At 37.8% G+C, this 13092-nt stretch overlaps 1 protein-coding gene across 1 annotated transcript; it reads left to right on the forward strand.

The window, feature by feature from the left end:
- Positions 1-1524: 1524 nt before the first annotated feature.
- LOC121172303 (membrane-spanning 4-domains subfamily A member 12-like) lies at positions 1525-12103 on the forward strand. The gene is made up of 5 exons (XM_041004154.1): positions 1525-1764; positions 5271-5327; positions 6594-6710; positions 11679-11789; positions 11996-12103. Exons 1-5 carry the CDS (start codon positions 1525-1527, stop codon positions 12101-12103), a joined length of 633 nt encoding a protein of 210 aa, XP_040860088.1.
- The last annotated feature ends 989 nt before the right edge of the window (positions 12104-13092 follow it).

Below are 13092 nucleotides of genomic sequence, written 5' to 3' on the forward strand. Positions count from 1 at the left end.
ACAGCCAGAGCTGAGACGATCCAAAGCCACTCCAGGAGATTCTTCCGGGTATCGCACACAGGTGGAGGTTCCCAAGGTTTTGGGCCGTCCTTGACTGCTTTCCCACAAGTAGGGAACTGGAAGGAAGCAGGGCTGCCAGGATTAGAACTGGCTCAAATATGGGATCCTGAGTTGTTCAAGGGGAGGACTTTAGCTGCTGGGCTACCATCTCGAGCCCTAAATGCAAAATTTGTTGAAGGCCATGATGTTTATAGCAGATTAATAGTAATTATGTCACATAGGTAGTATGTTGGTTTATTTCAAATAAAATTTCCCTTAAGTACATATAGCCTTCTGAAGGATAGAAATGAATGAGATTCATTACAGCATTAATCTATGGCCAGAGGTAGGTTAAGCCTCCACCTGCAGTGCAGACACCCTACATAGGCACTGATTTGTGTCCTGGATGCTCTACCTTCTTTCTGGCTTGCTGCTAATGGTCTGGGAAAGCAGCAGAGGGTGGCTCAAGTGCTTGGACCCATGGATGCAGGTAGGGGCCCCAGAAGAAGCTCCCGGTTCCCAGCTTTCCAGTCATGGTGGCCATGTGGGTAGTGAACTAGCGGGGGGAAGATCTAGGTCTTTCCTCACAGCTGTAACTCTGTCTTCCAAATAACAATAAAGAAATATTTTAAAAGATAAAGTATTTTTCTTAAAGAAGACAGAATTGACATAGTTGGCCATATGATTTACCTAACTTTGAAGTAACGGATTAATAATTCTGGTTGTGGACTACCATCCTTGACACTTATTTGTGTCTTGTTGCGCTAACAAACAAATTACTGCAAAATTTAGTCTTCAAACAACACAGCTTTTTTTCTGACACGTCTGTAGGTGACCAGAACCTTGCGGAGCTTGGTGCTACTGTGGGCTGCTTCTCACTCATCCACTAAGGCTTCACAGGCCATGCCAGCAGCAGAGTCTCTTCCTGGGTTTACTTACATCTCTTCTCCCACCTCCCTCTTCATTTCTAAGGCCTCCTGTGATGACATCAGACCCACCAGATAACCCAGGACAATCTTCCTATTCTGTGCCCAGATGATTAGCAGCTTTAAATTCATCTGCAAATTCAATTTTCCTCCATATTATATTCTAGTGAACTCACAAGTGCTCTGATTAACACACAGGCAACTTTGGGAAGGGCATTTTTCCTCCTGTCATGGTCCCTTCCCTCTTTCTCTGTCCTACAAATAGGCAGAAATCAGGGAATATACACTCATGGATGAACAGATGCATACAGGTATACACAGGCTTTACAAAACCAAACAAAAACTGAAAAATACCTATGTCCATTTTCCTTCTCTATCACCTCCTTCAAGTCATAGAATATATCTAGGATTCCACAATTGAATGACAGTTGCATGTATATATTTGCCCTTGTGTTTGCTCTCTTGTTCTCTTCTTTTTGCAGACATTTGACATGATGTTCCTTCATTGCTTTTGTGAATAAATCAGTAACTTGAACTGCTTTGTAATACTTAGGGCACGATGATATCATCCAACCCTGGAGCAAGTGAAACCACGCCCAATCCATACCCACAAAACAGCTATACAGTTCCCGGGTCTCCAGGATTGATAAACCCCCAAGATCCGGGAGGCCAAGTTCCATTCATCACAACTCCAGGAATCGTGGCTGCCAATCAGCAGGGTCAAGGAAACACACAAGCGATAAACCCAGCAGCAGCACAAGGAACAAAAAAGTTTAAAGAAGAAGCAAAAGTACTGGGGGTAAGTCATTTCTTTGTGGAATTTTAATCTTGCATTTGAAAGCTTCTTCTGGGTGCCCCACATGCATGCAGGGCAAGGCCATTAGCAGGAAACTGGATCAGAAGTGTTACAGCTGGGGCTCAATCAGGTGCCCATGTGGTGATGCCAGCACCACAGAGGAAGACCAGCATACTAAGCCATTGTGCTGGCAGCAAAATTTGCTTTATAAAAACTCCAGTTGGCAAACAGTAGTTCTTTACCCTGAAGATTGTACATCTATGCTACTGGTAACTCCAGGGCACCACAGTCCATGGGCCACAAGTGTTAGAAGGTGGAGCCACAGTACTATTCAACCTAGAACTTTAACTTCTTCTGTGACCCAACTTCAGAACACTAATGAATATTTCATATTTTGTGAAATTGTAATTTTAAAAATCTGTTTTAATCCCCCCCAAAATTAAGCTGTCCAAATAAATTCAAAGAGATTAAAACATTTTCAGAAAATCTAATTTCTGAAAAAAACACCTGAAACTACACATGGATTTATACAATTTTTTTAGCACCATAATATTTTATTTTTCAACAAATCCCTTTCAAGTACCCTTATTGTGTCCTTGTTTTATGTCTGTCCTATAAGCAATTTTGAATAATAATTGGTACAGCCGTGGATGTGTCAGAAGGAGAAAAGCTAAAATTAATATGAAAACAAGGATCAGGTTAACAATTTAGCAGCTAAATGACTAAATTTCTATAATTAGAAAATAGCTAGCAAATACGTGCAAATTCTAATGCAATATTTCCTCAATTGAACTGTATTATTAGCTAACAAAGAATTATTATTACAATTCTAAAGTAGAGGCAAGATGTGTTTGCAGATGTGCAAGAATAATTTTTCAGAGACAAAGGTTCTAGATTTTTTTTCTCAAAAAATTACAATTTTTAATCAAAAATATTATCACCCAGCATTACTTCAGAGGATTTTTCAAACTTAACTCAATTTAGTTAAATTTAGTCATTATTTGTTGAATAAATTATTCCTTTCTGAACTCCTGCTAAAAAGATATGGGACTATGATGGAAAGAAGTTTAGCATAAATTTATAATTGATTTTCAAACTAGGTTTACAATTGTTATATATTTCTTAGAAATGGAGAATTAATCAGAGACAGCTCAATGTTTCTAGTCTTAAGCCTCCACTTAAAGCACTAGCATCCTGCATGGGCATCACTTGTGTTCTGGCTGCTCCACTTCCAATCCAGCATCCCACCTATGGCCTGGGAGAGCAGCAGAGGATGCCCCAAGTCCTTGGCACCCTTGCACTCATGTGAGAAGCTCAGAAAAAACTACTGGCTCCTGCCTTCAGATCAGCTCATCCATAGACATTGCGACCATTAGGGGAGTGCACCTGTGGATGGAAGGACTTTCTCTCTATATATATAAATTGGCCTTTCAAATAAAAATAAACAAATCTTTTTTAAAAGAAAATTTCAAATGATCAAGGCTGAAAAAAGTTAAAAGGTACAAAAAGTAAAAGTAATCGCTACCTTTGGGAATGTATTTCTTCGCTCAAAAAAGAAGAAATGATGACACACAGCAAGTTAAAAAAAAAAAGAACTACAATAGGAGTGAGTAAAGGGTCAAGTTTTATTTCCATAATATGCAACCAGAATTCAGGAAAAGAGAGGAAACAGAAAGAAGAAAGGAGTAGAGCCAAGCCGAGCCTGAGTACCAAATAGTTGAGATGGGAACCCCTCCCAGATCTCCCTGAGCGATCACGCAGCCTTAGACACGTCATTTGTGTTATTTTCTTGTGTCTCCACCTGTTGTTGGAAAGATTACACTCAACAATAAATGTAAAGTGTTTAGAACATTAACATCCACCAAATCATTTTATCTTCACTGTTTCCTTTACGTTTGTCTGGGATTACTCAGGCCAAGAATCAACCCATTTTGAGATGACAGTCACTGAAATCATAATAAAAGGATTTTGTTTATAAGAGTTTTCCGTAGATTGTCGGTGGACATTCATGCATACTTAAGAAGTTGGTTTTCTGAAGAATTCTGATGGAACTTCCCCGAGAAAACTCCCTTGAATTATTTCATTTAGGGCCTTTCACGAAGCCCTTGTCCCGAGGTTGTGTAGCATACAGTAAAATCCTCATGGCCCACACCCTGCTTTAATGTCCATGGTTACAAGTAAGGAAAGCAAGAAACACAGCAACAGTAATGTTTTATGGGCCTGAAATTGTAAAAGCAATTTTTGTTAAAATTCCTGTTTTCTTTTTCCAGGCAATCCAGATCCTGATTGGAATTATACATATTGGTTTTGGAATCATCCTGGGATTGCTGAGCTACTCAGAGACAAACCAGTGGGGTTATGCCTCTATTACTTTCATTAGTTTTTATCCATTCTGGGGTGGACTCTGTGTAAGTATACCTGTAAAAGCCATTCTCCTCAGTTTACACCATCTTGTTGTCTCCAGTCTTCGAGCCCCAATCTTGACAAGTCCTGCATTGAGGACTACAAAGTTTCAAGAAATAACAACTTCAAATGGCATAAGAAGAAACAAATTTTACTCTCCATTCTTAACTTGAAGGCCAACCTCACATGGGTAATAGCAAGCCAACAATCTGTTTGGACAGAACTCATTGCAGTGTATGCTTTCTTCATTTTGATGATTCCTGAGCTTACAGGAAAGGCTGCTCCATCTTAAAAGTTCACTATGGTGTAGCAATAGGCAAGCCAAAGTTCTATTTCTTCATCAGGTTTTAGACAAAAATGTGAGTATTGAATATGAAGTGGCTAAAGGAGGAGAGTGTGTCAGGACCAGAAACATGTAGGGACAGGCATGTGGCCTAGAAGCTAAGATGGCATTTTAAGAGGACTGCATCCCATATTGGAGTACCCTGGGTTCAGTTCCTGGCATCATTCTTGATTCATGCTGCCTGATAAGCAGCTAAGTGATGACTTAAGCAGTTCATTTCTTGTCACCTGTGTGAGAGACCTGGACTGGGTTCCCAGATCCTGGTTTTGGCTGACAAAACAATAACTGCTGTAGACATTTCAGGAAAAAATCACTGAATGAGAGAGATCTCGCTCTGCCTCTCAAATTCGTATTTAGAAATTTTTTCAACTTAAGCAATCAGTAATGAAAAGATTTTAACTAAGAATCTCAAGAATCATCAAAACAGGGAAAGATCACTCTAGACAGAATTCTTTATATACCAGAAGCTAGGGGGTGGAGGTAGATGGGAAAGGATGACAAGAATTCCCTGTGAACTGTTCTAAAAAAAAACCTTGGAAATATTAGCAGAAGCAGAGAAACTGATGATAGAAAAACATTCTTTTAAAGAGAATTCCAGACACAGTGAGAGGAATCTGGAGAGGTGGCTTAACAAAGTAATCTTCCTCCTGTGGCAACAGATCGCTCTTCACTCTCTGTAATTCCATCAAGTAAAGACAAATAAATCTTTAAGACAAAGAGTGAGAGAAACTGATTGTTTCACAAATAAATCTTATTCCTACAGTTCATAATCTCTGGCTCGCTCTCTGTATCAGCATCCAAGGAACTTTCCAGTTGTCTGGTAGGTTTAAAAGTTTCTTTTCTTATCTGATCAAATGTTATTTTCTTTTTTTTTTTAAATCCCTAACATTGTATTATGCGACACAGTTCCATAGATACTGGTATTCTTCCCACCCTTCCCTAACCCTCCCCCAATGGTGGGTTCTTCCACCTTGTTGTGTAACCACAGTTCAAGTTCAGTTGAGATTCCTTCATTATAAGCATATACCAAGCATAGAGTCCAACATTTTATCACCCAGATAAGTTAAGCGGTTTCTTGGTGAGATCTTCTCTGGTCTGAAGGCAGAACCAACAAAGTAAAATGCTGATCAATCCAAAGCCCCAACATAACACCAGCAACAGTATACAATGTTATGGTACTAATTGACATAATATTGAGTAACCTTGTTGGGGTGGGAGTGTGGAATGCAGGTTGTTTGTGAAGGCAGATTTTTTAAATGTTATTACGAGTGCTTTCCCAAAAGTCTTTGTTGTTTGTTCCCTGTGATGTGTCCTGGAATAGGGGAACAGTCCACCAAATTAGACTTTCGGCTTAGGCAATACTCCACATGCTGACTCAAGCTCACAAGGCAGAATGTAGTAAACGTGAGGGCTGGTTAGGCTTTCACTAGCTCAGTCAGGTCACAAAGCAACAGCGGAAATCGTAAGAAGACATGCAGCAAACTAGAGCAGAGGTGGTTTCAAGATTGTATGTGATTTTGCCCAAGAGGAAAGAAGGAAACAATAGAAATATAAGTCATGGTGCTTTTCCAGAGAAACAAAATAATAAAACTAAACGAAAAGCACTCCAGTACTGATTAAGTACCCATTGTAACTCAAAAACAAAACACATCTCCGTTCACGGCATCTTTTAGGGGTCCCTCCCTCTAATCAAATTGTACAAGTACAGACTCTGTCCTTTTGGGAAGAAAACCACTAGGCCTTTCACATGGCAATTTTCTTACAACATTGAACCTTGGAAAAGATTCTAATTTCTAATTGTGTCTGCAATCAGCTCAAAGCTGAATCAAATTATTTTGCCGTATGCCCAATATTATCGTAGACACTACAGAAAATTTTATTTTGCTAATATGACTCTACCAAGCAAGCCCACAGCTTCTCCTCTAAACACGTAGTTTTCATGTAAGCAATACAAAGAGCAAAGCAAAGTCAGTTCAACTTGGAAAACTTTCAGAATGTCAAAGATTCAGAATTATTATGTTTGATTTATACTCAATTAATTTCCTTTAGACTCTATGTAACCCATTTTTATTGTTGTCTCCATTAGCTGAAAGGCACCCTGGGGATGAACATTGTCAGTGCTATCTTTGCCATCCCTGGAGTGATTATGCTGCTGATAGATGTGTTCATCAATGGTATGCCTGAACAAACCTACTGGGCATTGGTAAGTACCTCGTAATCTACCACACACCTTCTATCTTTTACTCTCACGTAGATCTACTTTAGCTTGCATTACTACATAGATTTTGTTTGATAAAATTTTTATTCCAGACCTATTTCTTTTTTTAAGATTCATTTCATTTTTATTGGAAAGAGGTAGAGAGACAGAGGAAGATTTTCCATCCAATGATTCACTCCCCAAGTGACGGCAACAGCTGGAGCTGAGCCAATCTCAAGTCAGGAGCCTGGAGCCTCTTCTGGGTCTCCCGCACAGGTGCAGGATCACAAGGTTTTGGGACATCCTCAACTGCTTTCCCAGGCCACAAGATGGATGGAAAGCAGGGCTGCTGGGATTAGAACCAGTGCCCAATGGGATCCTGGCCCATGGCAGGCATGGACTTTAACCACTAGGCTGCTGTTTGGGGGCCCTCCAGTACTATTTCTATAGCCAGAATTTATCAACCAGTTATTTGAATTTAAAAAAAGAAGAGGAAATAAGCACTTTGGTGTTCAGTGTGTTTTAAAGCATAAGAATGGGTACAAGGAAAATGTCAGTGACTAGGACATCTGATTTTTGCTACAGATAGCCAAAAGAATGAAGCAACTGAAAAATGTGGCACACGCCTCTGCATATGCTAGAAGTAGAGTCAGAATCAACCATGGATGATCATGTGGGGGGCCAGCAATGGACTCCATCTGAGGAGGAAATGGCTGATCTCGGGGCAAGCCTCTGAAGGAATGGAGGAACTATACAGTACAGGTTCAAGTAGGCTCACAAGCTGTCATCTTGCCTTCACAGCAGGGACTTTTGTCTTCATTATAAGAATGGAAAGCAACATAAAAATATTCTTGTCGTTTTGGTTTCTTAGTAGTTAGTTTCTTTAAATATACCAAGAGCAGCAGATATTAAATGGATTTTTAACTATATATATCATGATAAAGAGCATTTAATGCAAAAAATAGAACATTCAAACTACATCAGCAATTCTTTAAACTTGTAATTACATTAACATTTCCTATGTGAGTTCATTTAGCACAGTTGAGTATTCAGTCCACTCCCCTCTGGTTCTTGGAATGCTTTACAACATCTTATAAAGCCATTCTTCTCACTAAGGGTTTGGGCATTCTGGCTCCCACCCAAGTATGATTTGAAAGATGTCTAAACCACGTTAACAAAGCAAATAGCCAAGAGTTTGTTTTTTAAATTGCTAACATCCTGAAGTGGCTTACACAGTCCTTTACCTCTGGGGAATTTCTAGATAACTCTTCCTTGTTAAGGCACAGAAGGGCTTGAAGAAGAAAAGAACAAGAATCACTTTTGAGTTCTGAAAACACTGCTCTGTTTTTCAGTGTATAGAAAACATAAGGAGGCAAGAATTGATAATCCACATTCTTAGTCTATTTCCTGTTATACACAAGCACTTGAGGTTGTAGACTTTTTGTTTAATAAATAAACAGGTTTGTGTAGCTCATGGTTTTGTGAGTATAAGAGCACAGCACTGGCAACAGCTTCAGGCTGAAGACTCACTACACAAAACATTGCAAAGAGGGAGCATATGCAAGAGAGGGAAGTGGGGGGCACAAAAAGAGAGAGAAATCTGGTGTCACTCAATGGCAAGAGAAGAAGTAAGAGTCAGGAAAGACCAGGTTCATTCTTTCATAACAGCCTACTCCTGTTGGGACTAATTTATTCCAGGAGGTTTTTTTCATAACATCATCATCTATCATAAAGCCCTGCTTGCTCTTTACAGCCCTAACTTTTTCAATATCATTACATTGGGAACCAAGTTGCTAGTGCACAAACTCCTGGGGGACAAACCACACCCAAGGCACAGCAAAGACATTGTGATGAGTAAGATAAATTGAAGCAAGAACACAAAGTTCCTCCTGTACTATGTTAAATGAAAAGAACAAAATGACTCAGTAAATAGCTTACAAACCTGAATCCAAGAAAACAAACTATTCTGATGTGACTAGGTATGGCAGGGGATAACACCTCGGCTTTATTGTTCAGAAAGAGAACCAAGAAAAGAAAGGAGGGGAGAGAGAGAGATAAAGCCTTACTAAACTTCTGCAATGTGAGGTGGAAACCAATGTGTTAAGAAAGGATACAGCAAATGCTACAGACTAAAGCCCTTATGTAGCCAGGACCCTAAGAGAAATAGGATCAAAGCCCAAACTTAACACCTTTTAGTTCTAATGGAGAACTGATAAGAAATTGACAGTACCAGTAAATTCCTATAGCCTTAGAAGCAGGCTTCCATATCAGGTAGTTAAAGAACATTCAGAAGACAGGAAAAGAGTTTATATTACTTAGGAAGAATTGTCCTAGAATCAATAAAGCTATTTTTCACAGTGTAACAACTAAACAATGAACATTCATAAGAATTTACATGAAAAACAAAGACCTCGAATCATACCTGGAAATAAAAAAGAAAAATTAGACCAAGATGATGCAAACCAAGAAAAATAAATTTGCATTGCATCTGCATACATTAAAGGACTATACAGGGCTGCTCATTTTAAGAAGAAGTAGTTAAACTTTCATGCAGGAAAATTTATTAAAGATATTAGAATGATTAAAGAAGTGAAGATAAAGAAAAAGGCAAAAGACACAAAACGAAAATCTAAGATTCCTTTGTAGTAGAGGGTTGGCAGAAACACCAAGATAATTATTAAACATTTTGAGTAAAGATACAAAGCAATTAGTCACAATACAAACACATCAAGTAATAAAATGGATGCCGATCTGTGTGCCCTCATTCTTCTCATAGTTGTACATCGAGTTGATTAAAGTTGTGAATCACATAAATCAGAAACATATCGAGTTTTCTCATTTACATAGTTTAAACCCTTACTCTCCTGAGGAGTCATATCTGAAATTTTGGTCCAAATTCCTACCCAATGTCCAATGAAACCACTCTGTGGTTACAACATGACCAAGGTCCATCTAGCCTCTTGCTTCCCAGGTATTGTTATAAGGATTTGGAACTGTAAACTGTAAACTTTGCCTGTTAAATTGCAAAAGGGGAATTTTCACGGAGAATATCAACACACCCTACCACAGCATTATAGTGCACAAATAAAAATCCAATGTGAAGGAAAGCAGTCCCCAGTTTTCCACAGAAGGCTCTAACGCATTTTATGTTATTGAAAATCTTAAAATCTTAAAATCAATAAAATGACAGAATGAAATAAAAACAACATTATGAAGCCAAAGAAGTCAATGAAAAACAAAAATCACTTATGGCATACTTCATAAACAAATACTATCCAGCAAGATACACATTGCACTCTGTAAAAAGATTAAAGAGAAAAGGCATAATCAGAATGCTTCAGAGCAGGGATAAAGCATGTCTGCGCCAGAGGCTATGAAGGCCCACAAAATCATTTGGTTTGATCTTGCCAAGGAAAACACAGGCACAACACAAAATTCTGTGTAAGTTCATATCAGCCAAAATTTTAAATGGATAATTTTGTATGGTCCACTAATGATGTTGCAAGATCCAAATGACACTTGGAAGAGTAAAAATGTCACACTGTTGTTACAGAATAAAACCAAACACAGTAAAACAATTACACATAGTATAAACATGAAAGAACCAACCTACTTTTATCCAACCAAATGCAATATGTTCTTGCTAAGTTAGAGAATCCAACAAATGGTATAGGAAATAGATTTGCAGAAACACTGGAAAAAGATCTTTGAAATAACAAGTGAGTTTGGATAATGGAAGAAAATAATCTTAGGAGGAAAGGTGGAAATTTTTACATATCAGTTAACTGGTGTCTTAACTCTTTAAAGCGTAATTTACAAAAAAATACAATTTTTCAAACTTATAGGCAGAAAGAAACAAATTATTAATAGGCAGGGAAGAACCCAGCTTGGCTCAGTCTCCAATAGAGCACCATGAAATGTGGAAAGACACTATTGTTTGTAAGGTTTTGACAGCAACTAACTCAAAAACTACATATTGAATCAAATTCTTGTAGAGGCTTAAAGGCAACAAAGAGTCTAAGTAAAACAGAAACATGTGGGCACTTGAGCTAAAATATTAACAATGCAACATTAATACAGGGTTTCCACTAAGTGAGCAGATTCGAAAGGTAAGGGAGAAGCTACGTAAAGAGGTTAAAGGAAGCCACTAAAAGATTTGAAAATCAATCAAGACTGTAAAAGCTAGGAAATGACAGTTAAGGGAATTGAATTAAAGTGTTTTGGTATTTAACACCAAACACAATGAAAAGATGATATAATCAGAAATAATCAGATCAAAACAGGAAAGAAAAGAATGAGATAAAGGAGGAAAACTAATCATTTTCATTTTGCATAATTAATAATTGTTTAATTTTATTTTTAGTTGTTATTCTTCAATTTAAAAATGACTTCAAGCTCTTGGATTTCACTTTTCTTTTAATTTAGTGGACTTAGTTACTTTTCTTTTAAGGTCAAATTATGCTAGTACTTTCATATCAAAACAAAAAGTATAATACCCACTTGACACCATTTTCTGGCAGGATTTTACCTTCTCTTGCTCACTCTCTCTCATTCCCTCACTTGCTTATCATTTTTCCTTCCTCTAGTGTCTCTCCGTGCATCCAGTATTCTTTTGCCTACAAATACAGAGATAATGATATTCATCAATGTTAATTTTGGTTATTGTAGGCAGCAGCATTTGGGATGATAGGTTGATTTTCTGATTGCTTGATATCTTTAATAAAAAGAAGCAACCATTACAAAGGCAATAATCTAACACTTTCTAATTTTTTGAGTGAAATAGTCTACCTGTCAAAGGTAAAATCTTTCAGTTATTAAAAATAAATAAATTCACATTTCCCTGAGCTAAGCACTTGGCAACCTGCAAACTCGGTGAAGGTCACTTGAATCTAAAAAATAGAACATTTGATGATTCGATAAGATTTTGAACTTTGTGTGAGGTCAAAATCTCAGTGTGTTTATTTCTGATTTCAGATCTCTGGGAAGGGAATTTCAAGCATACTGATAATTCTCTCCCTCTTGGTGTTCTGCATAAATTGTGCCACAGCCCACTTTGCCTCAACAGCAAACAGTGCCACCAGAAGGGTGAGTAGGGCCTCTTCTTGGTGAAATAGTTAGAATACATCCAGAAGAAATAGAACCTCAGCGCCCTGACAGATGCCACTGTGGGCTGACTAGAGGTTCATTGTCCCAGTCTCGGAGGGAGCAGGGAACACAGACTAGGACTGCAGTAGTTGTACTGCTTTTATATTTGTTTTTTTGTTGTTTTTGGTTTTGTTTGTTTGTTTCAGCCTGTCATGATTGTTCCAGCTGTATATGCAGTCAACTTTATGGCACCAGGGTCTTCCTCAGCTCCTCCCAGAACTGACGGCTACCCAGCTTACTCCAATAACTATTAACAACGGAGGGGCACCAATCCATCCTCCAAATTCAACGAGTAAACTGCTCTTGGAGGGATCTTCAGAAGCCAGCTTTCATTGTCCATGGTGATTTCTAACCTTAAAAATACTTAGGCCCATCTCTCTCAATGTCTCTTCCCAAGAGAAGACTAATAAAATGAATCAGAAACTCTGAAATTCTCTTGTTCATGTTACCTCTTTCCCAATAAAACATCATAAGGAATAGAGCCTCCTTTGTTATTTTTAAAATTTTAATTTGCATTGATCAGGTTTAGATCAGTCTGAGGAAACACTTGAAGGCAGACTGATAAAGTTTCTTGATGACTATCTGAGAGTATCCGAGTTACTGGCATTCTTCTACTCATCCCTCTTTCTCTTCAGAAGGCAAATGCCCATTTGCCCTTCTGGGACCACAATATCCTGCACATTAATTCCATCAAGTATTTTGGATATCTTTTGCTTTGCTATTTATAAAGCATTTTATGTACATTAAACTCCTTTATAATGAAGCAAATTTCAAAACAAGGATGTTGAATTTAAAGTTTCTGATTTTGGTCTTGGATGTTTGTTTTTAAATTGTGATAAATGTGCATAAGTTTGAAGAGTCAATGGGGATAATCCATTAATTAATTCAACACATAAAAGATTCATTTCTCAAAACATCCCCATGACTAAGAACTGCATGACTGTATTTTCATTCTGTATTTTAGTTCAGTGAGCATTTATTGGCTTGTTTAAAATGTAATTTGCAATGATTTAGTGACTTAATACGGTGACAGATCCATTGTGTAAAACTGTGGTTCCACAGATTTTTTATTTCACTTGAAAAAAAAAACATAATGAGATAGAGTAGATTCTACCTAAGTATCATTTGTCGTGCACAAGTAAAGCTGGATTAGAGTACAAACACTTTGCCCAAAAATACGATTTAGCTACAACATAGATGTATTGCGAGATTTTGTATATCAGTGTTTTTCTAAAACTACTTT

The sequence above is a fragment of the Ochotona curzoniae genome, unplaced genomic scaffold (genome assembly GCF_017591425.1).
Source record: "Ochotona curzoniae isolate NIBS_2020 unplaced genomic scaffold, NIBS_Ocur_1.0 scaffold_3171, whole genome shotgun sequence".
In the NCBI taxonomy this organism is placed as follows: Eukaryota; Metazoa; Chordata; class Mammalia; order Lagomorpha; family Ochotonidae; genus Ochotona; species Ochotona curzoniae.

What these genes read in the sequence shown, in the direction of transcription:
- LOC121172303 (XM_041004154.1), top strand. Translation starts at nt 1,525, where the DNA reads ATGATATCATCCAACCCTGGAGCAAGTGAAACCACGCCCAATCCATAC. An exon ending in AACAAACCTACTGGGCATTG is followed by an intron (nt 6,711 to 11,678) that starts GTAAGTACCTCG and finishes TTCTGATTTCAG; the next exon opens with ATCTCTGGGAAGGGAATTTC. An exon ending in CAAACAGTGCCACCAGAAGG is followed by an intron (nt 11,790 to 11,995) that starts GTGAGTAGGGCC and finishes TGTTTGTTTCAG; the next exon opens with CCTGTCATGATTGTTCCAGC.